The 23,009-nt window shown below is 28.4% G+C and overlaps 1 protein-coding gene across 1 annotated transcript in view; it reads left to right on the top strand.

Moving 5' to 3' along the window:
* LOC142331395 (RYamide receptor-like) overlaps positions 1 to 22,519 on the top strand; it is a 989,745-nt gene extending 967,226 nt beyond the window's left edge. The window contains exon 9 of the mRNA XM_075377276.1: positions 19,722 to 22,519. Coding sequence (XP_075233391.1) covers positions 19,722 to 19,807 — 86 coding nt within the window. The 3' untranslated portion in view covers positions 19,808 to 22,519. The remainder of the gene's footprint in view (positions 1 to 19,721) is intronic.
* The last annotated feature ends 490 nt before the right edge of the window (positions 22,520 to 23,009 follow it).

Genomic DNA, 23,009 nt, shown 5'->3' with positions numbered 1-23,009 from the left:
TCTAATATTATTGTAATATTACACACGGATCAAAAAAAACAAATGTAATTCAACAAGAAACATTTACAAGTGATAATATTTCAAATTTTTATTGATCTAAATGCCTAAAAAGTGAAATTATGCCCCAAATGAATAGTTTGGTTTCATAACCAGATACAATCATCATACTTTTAAAAATTTTCAGGAAAAACAAAAAATGCACATCTAATATTTAACCATAGATAAAAAAGTGAAACTCTACTGTTAGAAGTATCATCAATGTGCTTACATAAAAAATTATAGATCTCTAGAAAATTTCTATTTTCCAATAATTTGAATTATTTCTTGGATCTATCTGCTTTTGATTTGAAAATGGGGATGTATCTGGTTACGATAAATGAAATAAAGTGACTTATCTGGTTAAGAAAGAAACATGATAAAAAAAGTATTTATTTATTTATTTTGTCACTAAAATTATTATAAAAAAGGAAGAATATTTAATTTTTGTTAACATTCCTGACTTTCCAAGACTCTTAAAAAACAATAAACATTTTAATGTTTTCCAGTCATCATCAAAATGTTTCAATAATTTATCAACATCCTGCTTATAAGTGTTGATGTTGGTACTCTTGATGATATTATAGTATGTGGAATGAACAATACCTGTTACTTTTTTGTTTTTCTTACAAATATTTTGAAATTTTTCAACTTAGTTTTATAATTTACTTCATATTTAACTAAAACATCATCTTTTTATTTATTAAATTTAAAAAGAAATCTTTTGCAAGCATTAAATAAGTTAATTGGCCACTGATCAAGTGATCTTAGTATGTCACAACACTTCCCTTCCAATCATAACTTATTCCAGCCAATGAAATTACTTTCCCAAATTCAAAAACAAATTTCAGTGTATTTTTCAGAACTTATAATAGTCGGGATTTTTTTATTTTTCTCTCTGTACGGTCAAAGACCCAGTTCAATGGAAAAAAGGAACTGCTGGAAAGACTACTCAATTTTTTCAATGTGACTGGAAGCATTTCGTTTTAGCCATGTACATAACAGTCTGAAGACAAAATAATTTTTATTTTTTCCCCTACAACCATCTACAGTAAGGCGAATGACTTAACAGTCTCAGTAATGTCAATGCTTGTTAAGTAGTGACAAATTGCAGAGCTCCCTTCGTTTGAACCTTTGTGATATTCTCTTTCGTCCCATTGGTGTATGTACACATTTTCTTTTGGTTGTTTATTTTTTGAATCGCCAAGTAACACAGTAAAGTTGTGTTTGTATTGTTGCCGTGAATAATAAGTCGACTGGTCAGGAACTCGAGGGAAAACTTGATTTTTTTGGCAGTCAAAAGTAATTATAAGAAGGTCAATACATTTTTCATGCATATATTTGAAAAAGATTTTTGCCTTTAATTTGTGGACTCATTTTTCAAGTTGAGTTCCTATTTTTTAACTTCATTTTTTCCCTTTAAGCCTTTCATCAAGAGAAATACAAGTTGAACATGCATCACTCCGAGAGCTTTCAAAACCAATATTAAAGTTATTTCTAAATATATTTCTGAAGACTTTACTTTCATATTTACATCAGTTATCTGGGCATTGTAATTCTGCCACATTTTGTTTATATTTAATTCAGAACAGAGGTACATGTGATCGGCTGATTTACTGCAATAATAATTACTCATTACAGCTTTAAAAGAGCTTTAAAAGAGCTTTAAAACTTAATCATGCTGTGTTTTTGTCTTCAAAATTAACAGATTTTCTGTCCCTCCCAACTTTTTTCTGTTGGCATTGTGCCTGACTGATATTGCCATTTTTGGTAAATGGTAACACCACTTGTGTGGTTTTTAGATAAATGTAGTGTATCCAGAAACAGTTTTTGGCAAGCACAGAATTTTAATTTATCTTTAGAGTAAATAAAATAATAAATAGTCATAAATTTCAGCCCTTTTTGGCTGTTTGTAAGTCTAACCTTTTTAGAAACTATATCTGCTTTTCAGATAAGTCACTTCTGAGAACTGACTTATCTGGTTATGACACAACCTGATTTCTCAAATGAATGATACAGCAAGATGTATCCTCTTACAAAACCAATGATGTATGCTACAGCTGTTTACATAATAAATTGATTGAATTAATGACATGACATCATTTTTTAAAAAAAAGTGATGAAAACAAACGATTCATGTATAGTTTTGTTTTCTATTATAAATTATAATTCAAATCTGCCTATAATTCAAATCTGCCTTTTGTTCTACAAGATAGGAAAACTTGACTTGTGTCAACCAAACTTTCCATCATTTTGAATTTTTATTTAATCTGTCATTTAGTCTGGTTAAATAATTGTAAAAATCTGTTTTCCTTGTATATTCACATCCTATAATACATAAGCTTTATGAATCAAATGGATATTATACTTAATTTACTGCTGGGGCACTACAAATCTTAGTCGATTTTTGCCTCATAGATAAGCCTGCACCACATCCCCCTGTCATCCGCCATGTGAACTCCAACTCCCAATTGATTTAAGTCCTTTACTAGCTGGTCATACCATCTTAATTCTGGCCGGCCCAGTGATCTTCTTCCCTCCAGTGTGGCCATCATTACTAATATTAGTCTTATTTCATCTTCTTTTTTTAACCCATGACCAAACCAACTTATCCTTTTTGCTTTTACCGTAGTTAAAATATTAGGATCTTGATACAATCATCTTAGTTCTCTGTTTTTTTCTTATTCTCCTTCTTCAATGGGACCCCCATATTTTTCTTAATATTTTATTTTCAGTGACTATCTTTTTCATTATCCTTTGACCCATATTTGATGTACGTTTGACCAGTGTTTCACTGCCGTATGTCAGAACACATTGAATAATAGTTTTATACACCTTCATTTTTGACATGCAAGATATCAACTTTGTAGACATCAGCTTTTTGCATGCACACTGGCATCTAATGGCATTTACTAACCTTGACTGAATTCTTCATCTTCCAAATTTGTATTATTGATTAATACCAAGGATTTATACCAAAGTTCTTGAACCTATTCATATACTAGAAAATCTGACAAAATTTGCCATTTTGTAATTAGTTTATATTCCTAAATACATTCCTTCCAAAATAACTATTTTAGTTTTCTCTTCATTAACACCTAGCCCAACCTTTTTGGTTTGTTTAATAAATGTCTTTGATAATAACCTAAGATCCTCTATTGTTTCAGACAAATTTGCTACATCGTCTCCAAATGCCAATATGTTGTTCCCCCCCAATTTCATACCTCTCTTCAAGCTTTTTATTTTGTGTAGATTTCTTCCACAGTTATATTGATAAGAATATTATGGGAGATCCCATCAACCTGCCTTACCCCATTATTCAGAACAAAACTTAGATTTATTTAGACTCAGATTTATCTCCATCCACCTTTCTTTTGATTCAGTTACAAACATTTCTATAAGCCTAATAAACTTTCTTGATATCCCAAACTTTTCTGTATTCTCCCATAAGCCATTTATATCTATACTATTGTACACTTTCTTAAAATCCATGAATATTGCAAAAATTCCTTATTGAATATCCAATACTTTGATATTCATTGCTACAGTAAGGAAACTTGTTCAACTGTAGACTTTCCGTTCATAAATCCAGCCTGCTGCTTCCTTTATAATTGACTCACTATTAGGATTTAGCCTCTGTATTTATAAACTATAAGGATTTATAAACTATTTAAAAGGAGATATCTCTGTAATTTGAGCACATCTGCTTGTCCTCTTTTTTGTGGATAGGAACAATTAATTATTGCTTCTTTCTACTCCTCTGGAATTGTTTCCTTATTCCATACACTTAATATTATCTATGAATTTTCTTATTAAACGTTTCACCTCTCTCGTTATAACAACTGTCATAATACCATAACAGCATGGTATCTTATTATTTTTCAGATCTTTTATTGAACTCTCTACCTCTTCTTCTGACAGTGGTAACACATCTGATAGTTAGACATGGAAATATTTTGCTACTTGCTCATTACCATCCCTTTCCACAGGTTCACAGTTCAACAAGTCCCTGAAATAATCTTTCCATACTTTTAAAGCAGCTTCCTTCTTCATCATGATATCCCTGTTTTTATCCTTTATTCTATAATTTTTAGCTGAGAATCCACGATTGAAAAATCCTACAGCTTAGTAGAATTCCCTGGCATTATTAGCTGTTCTATCATCCTCAGCACTTTGAAAGTTTCTCATCAATGTACTCTCTTTTACCTCTTTATGCAACTGTTTTGTTTGCTTATTTACTTCACAATATGTCTCTCTTAGCAGCTCCATTGACTGCTTACTCTGTTTACTCTTACTCTGTTTGGTTTTGAAGCTATCCATTTTACATTTTATTTCTCTTCTTTTTTAATCATATTTCGACACTCTTCTGTAAACATTTTGATTTTACTTTTTGTTTCCCTTTTTCCACAGACCTTTTTAACAGTATTTTACCACTTTTTGTAATCTTTGCCATTTATTTTCTACCAATTCTGTTTTTTTACTTTCCACATCTTGTTCTTTAAGTTTTTGAAACCTGTTTTGTAGTTTTATCTTGAATTCTTCCTCTATATGTGGTATTATTTATTATTTTATCGTCACTAATAACTCTTTTCTAGCTACTGTCTTTTTCTTGGTGTATTTTTTTACCTGAACTGTACCAAAATCAGATAATGGTCTGTCCCAAACTCCTCACCTTACATTAGTCGCACTACTCATATGTTTACCATCTTCAGGAACATGATTTATTTAATTCTCAGTTTTTCCATCTTGAAACACCCACATAACTTTATGAATTTCTCTTCTTGGTATCAGGGTTTACTACTTTTCATGTTCACTGAGCTTGCCAAGGTAAGGAGTCTTAAGCCATTATTGTTTGTTGAAAAGTGCAGTCTTTGATTTCCTGCTATCTCCTTCCAAACGATTGCATTTGCATCTCCTAGTGCAAGTTTAATATCATAGTTTGGCAGTTTGTTAATGGTATCTTCTATTGTTTCGTAAAAAGAATCCTTCTCCTCATCCTCAGTTTCCTCTGTTAGTGCATAGATACTTAACATTAATATGTTTTTAAATCTTCCTTTTAACTTAATATTACACACTCTTTTGTTAAATGATGTAATGCTTAAGAATGATCGCACTAACATTTTACTAATAGCAAAGCCAGCCCCTCCATACCATCTTCCATTTGCACCACGACAATAATATTTCACAAATCTTTGGTATTGATTTTTCCAGCCTGTGGCCATCTGGTTTCCTGTAAAACCATAATCTCCATTCAGTATTTCTTTAATTCATCTCCCAAAATATCATCCTCCTGGGGTGCTATGGTCCTTATATTCCATGATTTTTAAATCTTTTGTTTATATTCAGTTATTTACCCTTTGGTTATTCTGAAGTTTCACTTCTGTGTTTCATAACCGATGATTTTTTCTGGGGTGGTAGTTGGCCCAACACCCAGCCCATGTACTCTTGAAGGTTTGGGATACACTGGCTTTAGCCTACCTCATCAGAGCTTAGCACTCTGAAAAGGCATTTTCCCCTGCACTGTATGAAAGAACAAGTACACTGTTGATGGCAACTTCATTTCCACACCACCTTCATTTCCACTGATGGAACTGGCAGTTTAGAGCTTCCACTACTCACAGAAAAGGAAACTGTCTGCTGTCAGCCATTAGCAGGGAGATTTTATATAAGGATAGAAACTTCCCTATTTCTTGAGGAAACAAACTGCTTCAAGAGTCTGATGCAGTTACTGCCTAAGTAACAATACTGAAAATTTTAATCATTTTACCCTCAGAAAATTCTAAGTAATATATAGACATTAGAAAACTTCAAATCTAGAAGGTCTTTTCACAAGAGAATTAAGGGACTTAAAAGCTGAGTTTTACTCTAGATCAAAATCTGATACCAGAATCTCCTTATCTTACTACTAAACAATCTTTGGTACAACCTTTTCAAAAATAACAAAATTAACATATACTTCTGCTGTTCCAAATATTAAAAAAAAAAAAGATTATTTAGGTGTGTGTTATTTACAAAAGTTGATTGTACAGTAAACATATTTTCTATTGCTGAAGAAATATTTTTTTTATAGCATTTTCAGTTTTTTACAGTTTTCTTTATACAAGATTATTAATAGTTCCATTTCTATACTACATTTTAACCAGTTCCATCAGATTTAACTCAAAAATTGTATCAGATATTTTTTTTCTTTAAACACATAATTTTGTTTAATAAACCTTTTGTTGTAAAAACAGGTCCGTGGAGACTGTTTATTTCCATGGTTAAGTGGTTGTATCATCACATTTTATTCAGAAGGTTCTGGGTGTGAATCCTCGTCAGACTTAGCATTTTTTTGCAAGCCACAAAAAAATGTCTAATATATTATAAAAAAAACACCTAACGGTTTTACAAAGAGTTGTGCGCACGCACAACTGTCTGTGTAGTTTTAACATAGACACAGCTAACTGGTTGGACAAGTAATGCCCAACCATATATATATTCTATATCTTCACTTGTATATATAAACTTTCTACTATTCTGTTCAATGGTATTAGAGAATATAACAAATAAAATGTATAAAAATATTAGTTAGAAGTATTCATTTCATGATGGTCAGCTTCATGATGGTCAGTCAGCCTGTAATTATTAAAACTAAATGAATGTATTTTATTGTGGAAGAAAAGAAAGAATTTAATAGAAGGTGTGTAAAATCAGATCTGTGTTTTAATAAACATGTAATTTAACTTATGTTATAATTTCTTAATAAATGAACGTTTTAATCCTACAGAAATTATTTTTTTCCAGTAGGATTTTAATTCTAATCTAACCTTCTACTTATAAATTATGCCATATCTAAGCAAATATGAATTATCTTAAACTCTTTACAGACCTGAACCGTACATTATTATGTAATACAAAAACTAAAATGTACATTCCAATTAAAATCAGGTGTAAATATTAAAACATATGCAATCAGAATTAGTGAGGTTTGTACTAATCTTTCTCTTATTATTACTGTAAAAATTAACATTATATTTTAGTGTTAAATTATCATTATAAATTACCATTTTTTCATATTTTGTTGGTATCTCTTTTAGTGTTGTGTTTGTACCTCTGTAAATTATGTAATATAGTAAATATAATAAATATGATTATTTGTAACATTTGTTTAATAATAATTAAAAAATATGTGTTTGTATATGTACATATTTTATCCTAAAAAAATTACAATGAAATTGCAAACCATGCGGTAAGAGTCTCGCAGATATCTTCTTCCGCTGTAAAAACAAAAAATTCTGTAATAAATGCAATACTGATATAAAAAAGGTAAGACACTAAATTTCTATTATCAAAATAGAATTTTCTTAAAAGAAAATACATGTTAAATATATGTAATGTACAATAATAGATAATCAGTGTTTAATCATTCCATATAATAAGAAAAAAAAATTTGTTACAAAACGCTTACCGGCCTATTTCATTTATTAAACAACAAATATTCATAAGAATTGTATTATTTCTGTAAATGTGATATGTATAATTTATTCGTTGTTTAATAAATGAAATCAGACCAGTAAGAATTTTGTGACATTTTTTTTATTTATTTTGCTTATTTTATGGAATGCTTAAACATTGTTTATTATTTAGTTATTGTATATCTATTGACTATTACATATATTTAACATGCATTTTTTTTAAAGAAAATTGTAAATTAATAACAGATTTTGGTAATAGAAATGCAATGTCTTACCTTTTTTGATGTCAGTATTATATTTATATTCCAGAAATTTTTGTTTTTTGAGTGGAAGAAATGATATCTGTGAGACTTACCATACAGTTTACAATTTCATTCTAATTTTTTTTGGATATCACTGTGTTTTGAATGTTTTTAGGAATTACTGACTGTTATCTTATGAATTTTATAAACTGAATTTGACGGCCAATTTTTTTTGTTGATATTTGTACAATCACTTCATACCACATTTTTCCTTTTTTAATAAAACTAGTATAAATGACCTTTGCGAATCTAAGATCCGTATTGTAATAATGTACTTATTACTTTGTAAGTGTAACCCTCCATTTTTATCGTTAAATTCGATTTTACCAATCAAATTTACTTCCGTTTTATTTATTCATTTTTTAATAAAACTAGTAAAATCTCTTGTAAACTAATATTTTAATTTTTTTTTAAGAATCCAGAGTTATAAGACCATATACAGGCCAACATACATTCATATGTATACAAATAATTTGTCAGACAAAAATAAATTTTTGGACTTGAGAGTAATGGAATAAACATTTTTTTGCATCATATTTGCAATTATTTAAATCTTCCTATTTTTTTTTTTTTTTTTAATTTATCCTTAAAATAACTTAAAATACCAATTTTTTTAGATTTTTTTACCAAACTATACAGTTCCTGTTATAACTATATGGGCAAAGTACTGTATCACTATAACCAGGAAAGTAATAATAATAATATTTTTAAACTCTATTAATAGATACGTACAAGAAGAAATGGATGAATTTCAGTATTAATTTACCATAATGTAGATGAATATTATAATAAACTTCTTAAGATTTGACAGTTTTTTCATGTAAGTCACTGATTGATCTCTTGCTTATGAAACAATCACTTCCAAGCAGGATAACCAAAATGAATGCTTGAGATCATTTTATGTTTTAGTTAATTTTACGGACTAAAACTTATGAACTAGACTAGACTAGAAAACTTATAATCTTGTAAACTAATTGAAGTTTATAAATTAGTAAATTAATGTTAATATAATTTGTGATTTTAGATAATTTATTCCTAATACGAGCTTATATATACTGTAGTGAAATAATTAAGTGATAAAGTAACATCTGTACATAAAAAGATAAATTATTTATAATTAATCGTTCATTGCATCTATAATGTAAATATTCTTCAGTATAAGATATATTTATATTTCTATAATGTATATTAAAATCTATTGTACATATAAAACTGAAGATGGTAAGAAAAGTAAATCTACATTTTTTCCATCAAATTCTTTGGAATGATACTTGAAAATCTATTTAATTTTTGTCTTGCCTTTTTTTATTATACAGTGAAGATTTACACTTGCAAAATGAATTTAATATGCTTAACTTTAATCGCTTTAATTGATTTTAATATGCTTTTGTATGCTTGATAGTAAACTGAAGATGCGCTTACTCCAAAACTAATTTAGCTTCAAAAATGCAAACTTATTATTAGTATATAACAAGCCAAAATAAGTTGTCTACCATTTCAGAATTTGAATTATTTTTACATAGTAATCATATAAAATTTCTGTTTTTTCTCATCAGCAGAATGAAAATATATATTATATGATGATTTAATTTTATGTAAAGAGATATTAGTTCTCTAGAACTGTCAATTTATTTATTTATTTACACAGTAGCAAACAGACTGATGACAGATCAACTCATACATGAATAATGCAATGCCTGACTGGGACTCAAACTTGGAACTTTTAGATGAAAGGCAAAAGTTTATAAAAAATTAACATGTACTTAAAAACATTAATTATTTTTATGTAATGCTTGAGCATTAAAGTAGGTTTGTGATATTCAATAGTATGCTCCTGGCTGTCATAATTGGACATAAGTAAATTAGTTTACCTGTCTACCAAATTTGAAGACCGTAATGTAGATGAATATAAAATTTGTTAATATTTTTAGGCCAACAGTACAGTTTTACCAAAAACTGTAACAGACCAATAGTACAGTTTTACCAAAAACTGTACTATTGGTCTGTTACTTGACACTCAAGCAGTCATGATGTATAGTGTTTTAGAGGAGAAAACAATCTAAACATGCTTTTTTTTATAAATTCTTATGTTCTTTTACACTGTTGTGCATGAATTTATTTATTTCATATAATTCACAAGAAACTCTTTCAGTTATTCTTTATGAATAGTGTTGTCTACCTTTTCATTAATTCTTATAGTCACCCTTAGTTACCTTAAGTTAATATTTCTGTTTTGTAAAAATTAGTGTTTTCTTTAATTGTTTATTACAATTGCACCATTATAATATTGTCAGCTAATGCTGACCTCCTTGGTGAACCAATAAGTATCATTGTTTTTCATTTTGGAAGTTCTGGATTCAATTCCTGTTACAATTAAGCATTATGTGTATGCTGTAATTATTACATATCATATTGTTATGTGCATCTGAAGATGTAGCCTGAAGAGATGTACAGAAAAAATATATTTTTTATAGTTAAAATATTTATGATATTTAAACAAAAATGTGTGCAGACACTAAAAGTATTATGTTATATGATTTTTTACGTATACTTTATTAAGTTCATTTAAAATTAATTGTGCATCTGTACATTATTTTTATTTGTTATTGTTATTAATAAATACTGAATGATGCCATTTATTGTCCATTGAATCAATTTAGTGAAAACTATATTTTTTAGAAAATAATAAACTAGATTTAGTTTCTGAAATATGGCAACCGTGTTGAGTTTGTTCAAAAAATATTTTTTAGTTATAAATTGAAAAGAAATACCTTTAATAAGATGTTATATATTTTACTCCAGGACTTGATGTTGGTACATTACAGTTGAGAGGATTTGCTAGTTGATAAACCTGAAGAGGTTTTTTTAACTAAACTTGTTCATATTAGTCTTAAATCACAAATAAAATAACTTCTCATAATAAATAGACCAAGAGCTTTTTTTGTACTATTTCAATATTATAACATTCATAATTTTATTATTAATTATACACTATTCTTATTAACAGAAATGGTACATAAAATTTACGCATAGTTTTCACATTTAGAGTGTCAGGAGGTGTTGGCTAAAATCAAAGGACATCAAAATAAAAAAGAAAGATCATGTGAACAAATCCTATTCCACTTAATTTTTCCCTGTCTCACTTTTTGTGTTTTTTCAATAAAAATTTATATTATAAGAATGGATTGGGATATTTTAATGAAATTTTGTGTACTGTAACAAAACCTTCTACAAAATAAATAAGTTTGAAAATTCCAAAATGATGCCCATTAAGATTTTTTAATCATTAATACCTCATTAATCAAAATGACATCTCATTTGTTTAAATCAGTTAATAAACAGCTGAAAAATGATTGATGTTATTAACGATCAACTTAACAAATTGAAGTGAGAAAGATTATTATTAGTTCACATGATCTTTCTTTGTTTAATTTGATGTCCTGAATCAAGTCCCTTAAGATTGGCTAGTCCTCCTGGGTACTTTATATAATTTGATGTATTATTTTTTAAAGGTAATACTTTATTACTGTATTATTTTAAAAATCATTCTAATGCACATGTGTACTGTTATTATTATGAATTATAGTGAGTTATAGTTTATTAATCATAAACAAAATAAAAAAATATTTAATAAAATAAATTAATTACTTTCTAACAAAATAAGAGTAGCATATCAATATCAACATAACATATAAATAGACATTACAAAAAAATATGTTTTGTTATGACTTTGGTAGATTGTAATATAAAGTAATGATTATCACATGATCTAATTGCATACTTATAATAAAAAAGCAACTGCATAAATCTCTTGATAAATCTCTCTGGCGTGCTTTAAAAAAGAACAACAGTACTCTCACACAGGTAAACACTGCGGTTTTTCACATGTGTATTGTATAAATAATTCATTGAATATTATTAATACAATAAATTCTACCAAAGTAATTGATGTTATTTGCATTGTTCAGAATTTAATCCCAATACATTAACCTAATCTTGTTGACTGAGTAGTAGATAAGTGTTTGTCAAATAATCTTTTAATCAGCCCCTTTATATTAATTAATTTAATTTATGAATTGAATCCTTTACAAAAATTTTATCCCGATGCAAAAATACTTTTTGAAAATTGACCTTCTGAACGTATGTCGTCAAGTAGCTTGTTTTTCTGATATTTATTGTAGTGCTTAAAGTTAGAAGACATGGATATTTTAAAATGTACATTTGAAAAAATTTCTTATAATACTATCATATAGTTGCAATTTTTTTTTAAATTACTATAAAGTGGTTTTGTTTATAATACAAAATGTTATATTTTTTATGTTTGTATATATTTATTGTAAAAACACTTACTAATTTGCATATATTTATAAAAATTTGTATATATTTATGTATAATTTTAGTTTTGTATCATACTAATTACATGTAATACTGAATGTTAAATTAATGTTATATTTTCTATATGATAATGAAGATAGTGTAATAAATTATTAATTAATACCTCTTAAATGCACTTTTATATATATATATATATATATATCACTAGGTAGTAATTAAGGAACTTCATTGCATTAATCATATACGGGCTGTAAGTTTTCTTTGTTTATTGTATTCCTTTGCTCATACTCTCTCTCTTGGCATACATACACATGCGCACACACATAACACAAAACATACTATCTAATAAAATTAGTTGCACTCAGCCTGCATAAAACATTTAAGATTCCCTGGTTTATAAAATTGTTTCTGTCTATCTATCTATCTATTTGTGTTTGTGTATCTATGTATATGTGTATATGTATGTAAGTGGTGACTCTTAAAACTGATTTCGAAGACATTTCTATTAATAAATGTAATATCATTAGTACCTGATTGGTATTGTCTCTTGTAATTAAGCAATGAGTTACCATACTGTGTGGTTCATTAGTACATATTTTTTAAACCATATCTATTTAATATTAAACCCCGATAAATAATTCTGTTATTTTCTTAATATAGTAATTCTGATTTAAATAAAATATTTAAAAATAGTATTTAAAAAATAACAATAATACTGCATTTAATAACTTTAGTTGCTCATGACAACTGAACGACAGAATTTCTTTTCTTCTTTTTTAAAATACTGCATGATATTTAAAGGAATATGTACACAATACTGTATTTATAATTTTGGTAAAATAATTTTATAATCTTGTTAAACTTGACCTGAAGTAAAGCATATTTTTTTAAGGATTTTGTAGGAAAATAGCTCTAATGATTTCACCATAATTTACCCTCAACAGATTATTAGTCCTTTACAACACAAACAGAGGCAAAAAATTGTCTCTGTTATCTGGATTATTAGAGCTGTTTTCAACTAAAACCTTTCTTCATCTTGAAAGTTTGATTTATAGTTTATAGTTTAGTTTATAGAAAAACTACTTATTACAGAGTTTAGCAGTTTTGAAAAATTGGAAAACTTTATTTTAAGTATTTTTGTGATAATTTTATTTGTTAACAATTGTGATTAAACAGAAATTTTGGAGTTTGTTTTTTCCATTGTGCTTTTATTATCAATCTTATATGAGAAAGTTTTTCTATCTGTAATTGGAATGTTAAATGAAAACACTACACTAAATTTTAAGTTCATCAAGTATAATCAGTAATAAAGTATTGGAAGACTCAGAAGGCAGTCACTTCATGGGTTGGTTATTTCCCTGTCTATGAGTTACCCTTTCCTTGTATTTCATTCCTCTTTCTCTAGACAGGAAGCAAGTTTATATTAATCACCATTCTGGCTCTATGATTCACACATTAGCATTGGCTGATACCTGGAGGGTCGCTGCCTTAAAAATTCATGAGTCTCAAAAAACTTCAAGTTTATACCTTGTAACTCCCTAAAAAATCCCTAGCTATTGTCTGAGGTGCCTACTAGGTAAAGTCAGACCTCCTGTGAACAATCAGTAGCCAAGTGTTAAATGTAAATATTGATTGCCTAATTCGTAAATGAGAGAAATTTAGTTCATGATTTATATTTTTTATGAGCACTGATGATGTATGTATTTATTTATATGAACATTCATGTTTGCATGTATTTTATTTTTATAACATATTTATTTATTCATATTTAAATTAAAAAAAGTGCAAGTGAAGGACATTTCTATGTTTTGTTAGGGTTTCTCATAATGTTGCTGCATCTCTGAAATAAAGAACTTATAAGTTGCATTTTCAACTGGGGAATAACCAGTCTTTCCCCAGTTGAAAATGCAACTTCCAGTGGGAAGCCCTACATCTGGGGAGTAAAATGCTTGGTAAATCTAGTGAATTCCATATTTAATTTTATTTAACTTGCATTTTTGAACTAGCTCAAAGGAACAGGTAGAAAGATCTTATCAATGAGTTTTCAGTTGTATAATCTCCAAATGTCTATTCTTTTTGTGAAAAATAGTTAATTTATTAATAATATAAATTAATTATTTGATCATCTGTAGTGTGTGTATTCCTGATGTCCAAATATGCTAATAAAAAAATATTGCCAGGATTCCTTTGATGTTGCTCCTCATCTGTCTCGTTTTCTTCAGTGTAGGAGAGTTTGGAAAATATCTAGTGTGATAACTGATTCATGGTTTCATATCCACAGATCCAATTTTTACACTAGTTATTGTGTAGTTAGATGAACTGTCCAAAATGTCCTTTGCGATATTAATGCGTAAGTTTATTTAATTATGAGCTGCGATTTGTTACAACCATCTGGTAAATTCCAAAATCAAGTATAATAATTTCATACGCTGTAAAACTTAATAAATATTATCAGAAATTTTTCAGAGGGTCAAATGATATTTTTTCTATAATTTCTGAACTTTTTCAGAAATTCAATATTTCTGTTTGTGATTTATTTTCAGATCAACAATCCCTCTTATTTAAGGTAATGGTTATATATTTTTTTTTTATTTATGTAACTTTAATAAAATTGTAGTTGAAGCTTACTTAACATTTTATTTTAATATCACTGAATTTTGACAAAATTTAATATAATATCATTGTTCTATTATAGTTCACTAGATGATTGTTTGATTAAAATATTTTACTTCATTGCTCACTATAAATGCAAAACAGTGACTTTTCTAACACGGCTAGAAAACAATTAAAACTAATTTCATTGTGTTATTCAAAATCCCAGTTTCTTGGCTCCTGCTACTTCCCAAGAAAAAAAAAGTAAAATGAAGTACTTTTTGTAAGTTCTCATGTATTCAATATGGATCAGATTATATTCGTAAACATTTATAATACATAAAAGAAATTATTTATGAGTATATATTTAATTATTTTTAATAAGAATATATATGTTTGTGTATTATGTATTTCTACATTATACATTTATGTTGTCATTTGAATATATCAGACATCCAATTTTTTAAAATCTCTGTATTAGGTATTTAAAATTGTACATACTCATAAAAAAATGAAAAAGTAAAAAAAAAAAAATATTTTTAAAACTGTATTATAAAATCTTTAAATATTTCAATGTTTATTGTTGGTTGATAACTTAATAAAATAATTATGTTTCTGATACATATATAGAATTATTATTATTTTATCTTTATTGGCTCATAATCAAGTGATGTAACCTATTAATATTTCAGTACATGTAGAAGAGCAATATCTGAAAAATGGATTGTTTTAAAACATTGACCAACATTATGAAGAAATATGGTATGCAGGATTGTTCTTGCTTCTTTAAAAGAGAAGAACCATGTGTCTTCATGTTTTTTTTTCAACTTACTATTTATATTTAGCATATTGGACCATGAACAATGACAATCACAATAGGTATTGAGGACGTGTACATTGACCTTCTTCTTCTTCTATATGGGTATATGGGATTTCAGTGCATTATCTCATTCAGTTTTCCTAATATAGCAATTAACTTCATGTACATATTGTCACATGTTCATGAATCAATCAGGATATTGAGAAATTGACAATTTAGAATGTTTATATAATACTGTTTATTATTTTAAAAACATAAGTAAAACAAGACTAATCAATAATAATAATAAGCAACAACAATAAAACAATATTAAATAACAGTAAATAAACAAATATTAATTATCATAATCATAACCACAATAATAGTAATAATAATAATAATAATTAGAATAATAACAATAATGGCAACAGTGAACAATAATAATATTTTATGTCAATAACATCAAATACTGTGTCAGTAGTAATAATAAACAGAAATTACATACAAAACAGAATTTAAAGTAATTGTCAGGATTTATTTACAGGTAGATAAATAAATATTGAAAACCAGAATTCAGTCCCATTCACAAAAGACATTAGCATAACACTAGTCATAACACTTTCAACCACTAGTCTTGTATTAACAACAATAGTACAATAGATAAAACAAGTATAAAGTTCTTTCACTGCAAATACCTTTGCTGTTCACAAATAAAACTACCCTAACAATTTATGAATGAAATTTAGTACATTATCTCTATCACTTACAGTCTTTTGTAACTCACTGAACCATTTCTTGTTTTCGTGTACTTGGAATTACTCGTGGCATCATCTCAGTTTTATCAAACTTAATTCACACTGGAAATTTACTTGTTCACTGTCCTCCTCGCAGAATGCTCTCACTGACCGATATCTCGCAGACTCACATTGCATACTCTTCTCGCTGAACTGATGTAACGTCTCACTAGACTGATTCGCAGAACTGATTTTTAACTGGTCTTCCCTAGAGTATTTATACTCCTATCTTCTTTACCTGTTGGACCGGACCCAACTAAAAGAGTGAGAACAATTGACCGAGCCCTTTCGTTTCCATGCATTCCTTAACCTGGTCCGGTAACTCTCTCACGGAACAAAAAATTTGTTCATTGAGCATAAGCAAGCAGTGTTTCAACAAATGATTGTTAAACAGACCTGTTACCTTTACTAAAAGGGTTTCTTTTAGACCCTTTCTAGATTCCTCCCACTATTATATTTTCTACGACTTTCTTCTGAATTGGTAGGAATCCGTTACTCAGGTCTGCTATACCAGTCTTGTTACAATATTTTTTAATAATGTATTTTTATATGCTACTATTAATGTCATTGTATGTAGGTTTGTATCCATTTATATCTTAAACAGACCTGTCATATCCAAACACTAGTTGATATAATTAATGGAATATTTTCAGCAAACTAGTATATGAAACCCCCTATTATCAAAGTTACAAAGGATGAATAACTTGAATGAGACCCATTCAAGTAAGAAACATTTGAAGCAATGTAAAATATTTATGTGTGTTGAATGGTGCGTTGAATATAATTAATCTTTTTAATCTCGAAAATTAAATAATTTTCAAATGTAATCCCAGTATACTGATTACTGATAATATTTTGTTTTTTTAAATATATTACTTTTCTTATTATTATAGTGCAGCATTATGTTTTCAATGTGATATTTTACTTCTAAGGGAAAAATATCTTGTCCTTTACTCTTAAGAAGTTAATGGTACCAAATATTCATATTTTATAGTACTCTTTAAAATATCATTTAAAATTCTTTCTCCTTTTTACTAAAAGGAGAAAATTTTACCTTGTTCATGATAATCGAAAATTTAAGTTTAAATTAGACCTATTATTTTTAAAATAAATTAATATTACAGTGTGTTGGTTTTCAACAAACTCAAGCGCAAAAAAAAAAAAACAAAAAAAAGAAGATAACATAATTTCATCCAGTCATCTCTAAAATCCTCTTTGACACCATCTATGTCTAGAATTCCCTCTTCTACATCCTCCTTTTCTCTATGCCTCATCACCCCTGAAATTATCTTGTTCTCCTCCACATCACATGACCTGCCCATCTTGCCTTATTAATTCGCATCACCCTCACAATTTCTTCATTATTGAACATCTCATCCAACTCCCTATTCCTCCTCACCCTCATCTCCCCTGTTGCTCGATCCTTTACAGGTCCAAGAATTCTTCTCAACATTATTCTCAAATACAATAGGTTCACTTTGCTGTCTTTTAATAAATGCCCACACTTCACAATCAGGCATAACACTGCCTGTATATTCTCAGTTTCAGAGAGGCTCTAGAAACTACCCTTGATTTCAACACTATCTTCAGTGCAAACATGGTTCTATGACCCTTGCTTAATCACTCCCTTATTTCCCATTCATCCCCATTTATATCGTTGATCTTCACTCCTAGATAATTAACTTCATTTACACTAATGTATAGCTCCTGACTAAGTGCAATCATTCCCTCTCCAACCTGTCCATATGTATTTTTAACAACATCTACACTGTCTTATCCTAATTTATCTCCAGACCCACTACTTCTGTATTTTCCTTAAAAGGTATTGACATCTCCTCCTCCAACTCGATTTTGTTTTCACCAATCACCACTACATCATCAGCATACTCCAGAAAATGCAATCGCCTTCCAAACTATTGAGTTTCTCTCTAACAAACCATCTATAAACCAGATTAAAAATCAAGGGTGGCACAGTATCTTCCGGACTCACATATGCACAAGTCTTGAAACATTCCATTCCAGCTTGGTACTCTCCCCCAAGAATGAAGCACAAGGCTTGAGTCTGTTAGTACAATGGAGAAGATTTTGTATGCACTGCATAGGATAGTTATGCTTCTATAGTTGTTGCATTCTATCACATCTTCCTTCTTGTGAATTAGAACTATCAGAGCCTCTCTCCAATCCTCTGGAATCTCTTCCTTCCTCTATATCTTCCCAATCAACTCTCACAACTGCTCTTTCAACCTTACTTCAACCATCTTCAGAAGTTCCCTCCCTGCCATCAATATTGGCATCCTTTTTTAAACTCTCAGTAGCCTTAACAAACTTCTCCAAACTAGGAATCTCCATTTCTCCCAGATACTCCAATCCTCAACCGCTGGTTCCCCCATCTTCATCAAGAACACCATTCAACAATCCCAAGAAATATTCTGCCCATCAGCTTGTCATTTTCAATTAAAATATCACCATCCTCACTCTTCACCATTACACTCCTCTGTTGATATCCTTTTCTATTTCTCCGAAAACACTTATAAAAGAATAGTCCTGTAGAATTCTGACATCATTATTTTTGCCACCGTTTTCCATACACTCCAGTTCTCCTCGCAACAACTCTTGCTTCTTCCTCTGGCAGATTCTTTCTTGTAGATCTCTTGGATCCATGACCCGTGGCTTAAAGTCTCCTCCACCTCTCCCTATTCTTTGCCACCTCCATCCAGTCACCTCTAAAATCCCTAAAGTCTTGCAAATCCTTTCCTTCATGTAACACTCATATGCCTCAGCAGATCTGGACTGAAGCCACTGGATTGTCATACTACGCCTTCTCTGTAGCAATGACACATTCCTCATCAAACCACCTCGATCCCCTCCGTCAGGCTGCCTTTGCTGCCTTCCCTATAACCCTCCAAAAACACTTCCACTTCCCATCTACACTAAAATCCACATGATCTTTTGATGAGTCTTGCCCTCCATTAACTGTATTCTGGAATTCCCTTTGCTTTTTTGCTAGATTATATGCTTTTACTTTCCTTACCCATTTTTTTTTTTTTTTTTATGTATAAAAGTTTGTATGGTAATCTCGTGAGAAAAATGCAAGCAACGCAATTGAATAAGGTGTAAAAGCCTTCATTACTACAAATATTATTACAACAAAAGAATAAAAATATTCAAAATAATGTTTATAAAGGATGACATTAAAAAAAAAATAAATAAAACAAACTAAAATAAATGCACAATTCCTACCAGCAGCCTGTATAAAAAATAAAATTGAATTGATTATTTCAAACAACTGTTAAATTTTTTGTGTATTCAAAAATGAATTTAACTTTTACCAAACATTTTTCTTATTAGTATATAATTTCATTTCTGTTGTTTAGTTTGATTATTTTATTTCTTCTTTTTTTTGCTACAGGAAGTAGTAAACATCAATCTATACCACATAAGAATTCTCTTAAAAGTCTGGACTATCAACCAGTTACAATTACTTCAATGGCATAATAAAACTGAAAAAAGGATTTCATTAGACTGAAAAAAGAACATCAATATTCTATAACAGTGAAATAGTAGAAATATATGCAAAAGTGATAAAAAATATATATATTTAGATTGTGTATAAGTATATGTATATATAAATATATATTTGTAGTGTAAATTATCATGTAAAGGTTTCATGTACTTGGAGTTAACATTTTTGTACTGTAATATCTTAAAAGTTTCTCGAAGTTAATATTTTCTAGATCTCACTTTATTCAGAATTATAATTTCAGCTATAATTTTACTATGAACAGAAACCTTTAAAGAGGAATGAAAATCAGTCAAACTTTTCCAATTAAGTTTTTTATATTTATAATAGTTTTTTCAAAAATATTGTTTGCTTTCTTCTTTAATCATGAATATAAATTAAAATTTTAGGAGGAATCTGCTATATTTTCAAAATATTTACGTACCATCTGCTAAGCATGAAAATGCTTAGCACTCTCATGCTAAGCAAAAATTAAGTAAACTTACCTTAAGTAAACTTACCAGGTAAGTTTTTCAACCGAAAGAAATTAAGTTTTTAAGTAAACTTAATTTTTCAACCGAAAGATTATGCTACTAAAAGGCATGATTTTGAGTCAGGAATTAAATTTTTTCTTATGTACGACAATCCTTGCTGAGTTGAATTACTGCAGTGTTTCACAACAGAAAAAGGTAGATTAATTTGTTGCTGTAAACAATCTGCCGTATGGCTGTGACACATATTAAAAATGTTAGTTACAAATAGGTATCAACCAAGAATTACTTTCTCAGAAATTAGTAATGTTCATTTATACAGTTAGGTAAAATTGTGAATAAAGTGAGTGTTACTTGTAGAATATCACCTGCATTTCTGTGGTCTTGGCATGGTGTATATCTGGATGGTGATGAAGAGAATGGTAAACCAGTCTTGGCATGCTGTATATCTGGATAGTGATGAAGACAATGGTAAACCAGTCTTGGCATGCTGTATATCTGGATGGTGATGAAGACAATGGTAAACCAGTCTTGGCATGCTGTATATCTGGATGGTGATGAAGACAATGGTAAACCACTCCTTGCGCTTTACTTTTTCTACTAAGCTTGGCATGGCAACTAATACTTCTTAAAAATGGTTGTCATTTTTAGAAATGACTTGCTCATGTCAAGTTGCCTTCAGTTATAGTTCTTTCTAATAATATTCAACAACGTATGTAACAAAATTTTATGAGATCTGAACATATTAATGTTATAAATCTTGAATTACAACTCTTTATTTAATTACTTTAGATTAAAAAATGTACAAAAGTTCACGTAAGAAAAATTTTTTATGAATTTTTTTTAGTAAAATTTTATAAATTAAAAATTTAAGAAAACCTAACATTTTTGAATTTTCCATTACTTCAGTTTATTAAATATTAAACTGCTTTTAGATCAGTAATCGTACACTTTAATTTAAGATGAATTATAAAAACTTGCCTTTTTGTCCAAGTTTTACTTAATTAAGCTTCTTCAGAGCTCGCTGTTGGATATAGTTGATATCTAAATGTATTCAGTTGAATTTCATAGTCTGTTGTTGTCTCAAATTTATTTTTTAATTTTTAATCAGTGCGTTACAGACACGTTTTCTTCCAAATTAGCAATGTGTAGTATATATATTTGATTTGGGTGATGAAAAACTGAACACAAAATATTCAAAATCAGAATAAATTTAATGATAGTTTATAAAAAACTATCATAGAACTGAGTAAAAGTTTTTGGAGTGAATCATGTTCTTTTAGTTCACTGAAAAGACACATCAGAGATACTAGATTAAATTTAAGAATTTTCCTAATTGTGTGCCATCTAAACATGGGAAGTAATTATGTGTAATAAAATTTTACTCATTTATTTAATTACAAGCATAAAAGCTTGGCATTTATCATGTCTTATGGAAACTGTAATTGGGCATAAGCCTGTAGTTCTGAGTGTTAATAAATACATAAAAAAGATGTTGATTAAATGTTAAGACTTAATCGTATTTTTAATTCTTGTGAGCAGATTTACAACTACAATAAAAAGGAACCATTCTTGGGAAAATATTTTAAGCCATTCTTAACAAATTGTGGATTGATACCTAGAAATTATTCATACTTTACAGTACTGGTAAATATTTCTCTTTGAATTTCTGAAAAATCTTTTTTCATTAGATTATATTTTAAATTCAAGGTACTAAGACAACTTGAGTTATGATTTAACAGTGTATCAAAGTTTCTATTCAAATTACAACTCAGCTAGTTAGAACTGACTGATTATAGTGCGCATATTACTATTTCCTGGTATGGTTTTTTTCAGTAAATTATATTTTATCATGAAACACGAAATTACACTCTGTACTTTTTGATTATGCTATTGGCTACTCAAAATTATTACAGTGTAATCCAAAATAAAATTGCATGCGCATGTCCTTATATGAAGAATCCTGGAGCAAGAGTTTGTATTTATTTTGTATATTTTGACAATACTCTTATATTCTGAAGACAATTTTAAACATTGATAATAAATAGTTGCATTTTGCTACCAAAGATTATGAACTATTAAATTTTAATTATTAAGTGTACATCAATCTTTAATACAAAATTTTTGTTAAATGTATATTTATAATAATTTAAATATGTAATACAATGTTATTTTTAATTTTTGTATTTTTTTCTTTTTTTGTTGTTGAGAAATTACACTTATAAGCATATGTTTTGTTATTGTATTTTCTTTTCATTTTATTACAAATAGGTAAATACAAAAAAAAAATGTGTATATATATATATATATATTTATGCACAATATATATATATATATATATATATATATATATATATATTTATGCACAATGTAATATATATCATATATTTATGTGTTACTTCAATGGAACACATACTACTATGAATTGCATTAAAATTCAGTTATTACAATGTAGCTCTAAAACACTTTGTTACAATAAACTTACAGTTTGATATTTTTGATCACTGGTCCCTGTTATATATGACACCAAATATTTTTATTAAGTACAGTAGATATAGCTTGAAAGGAAAGTTTTCTCATACAGAAACTTTTTAATAATACCAAAATTTGTTTGAACTACTGTACAACAAAGTCTGGTTGTTTTAAGATTATCTATCAAATTATTTCAAATTTTGCATGATATAATTGATTTATTTTTTTGTTATTC

Source organism: Lycorma delicatula, chromosome 10 (genome assembly GCF_047948215.1).
Source record: "Lycorma delicatula isolate Av1 chromosome 10, ASM4794821v1, whole genome shotgun sequence".
Classification (NCBI taxonomy): Eukaryota; Metazoa; Arthropoda; class Insecta; order Hemiptera; family Fulgoridae; genus Lycorma; species Lycorma delicatula.
Note: the sequence above shows the minus strand (reverse complement) of the source record. Positions and strands in the feature narration are given on the sequence as shown.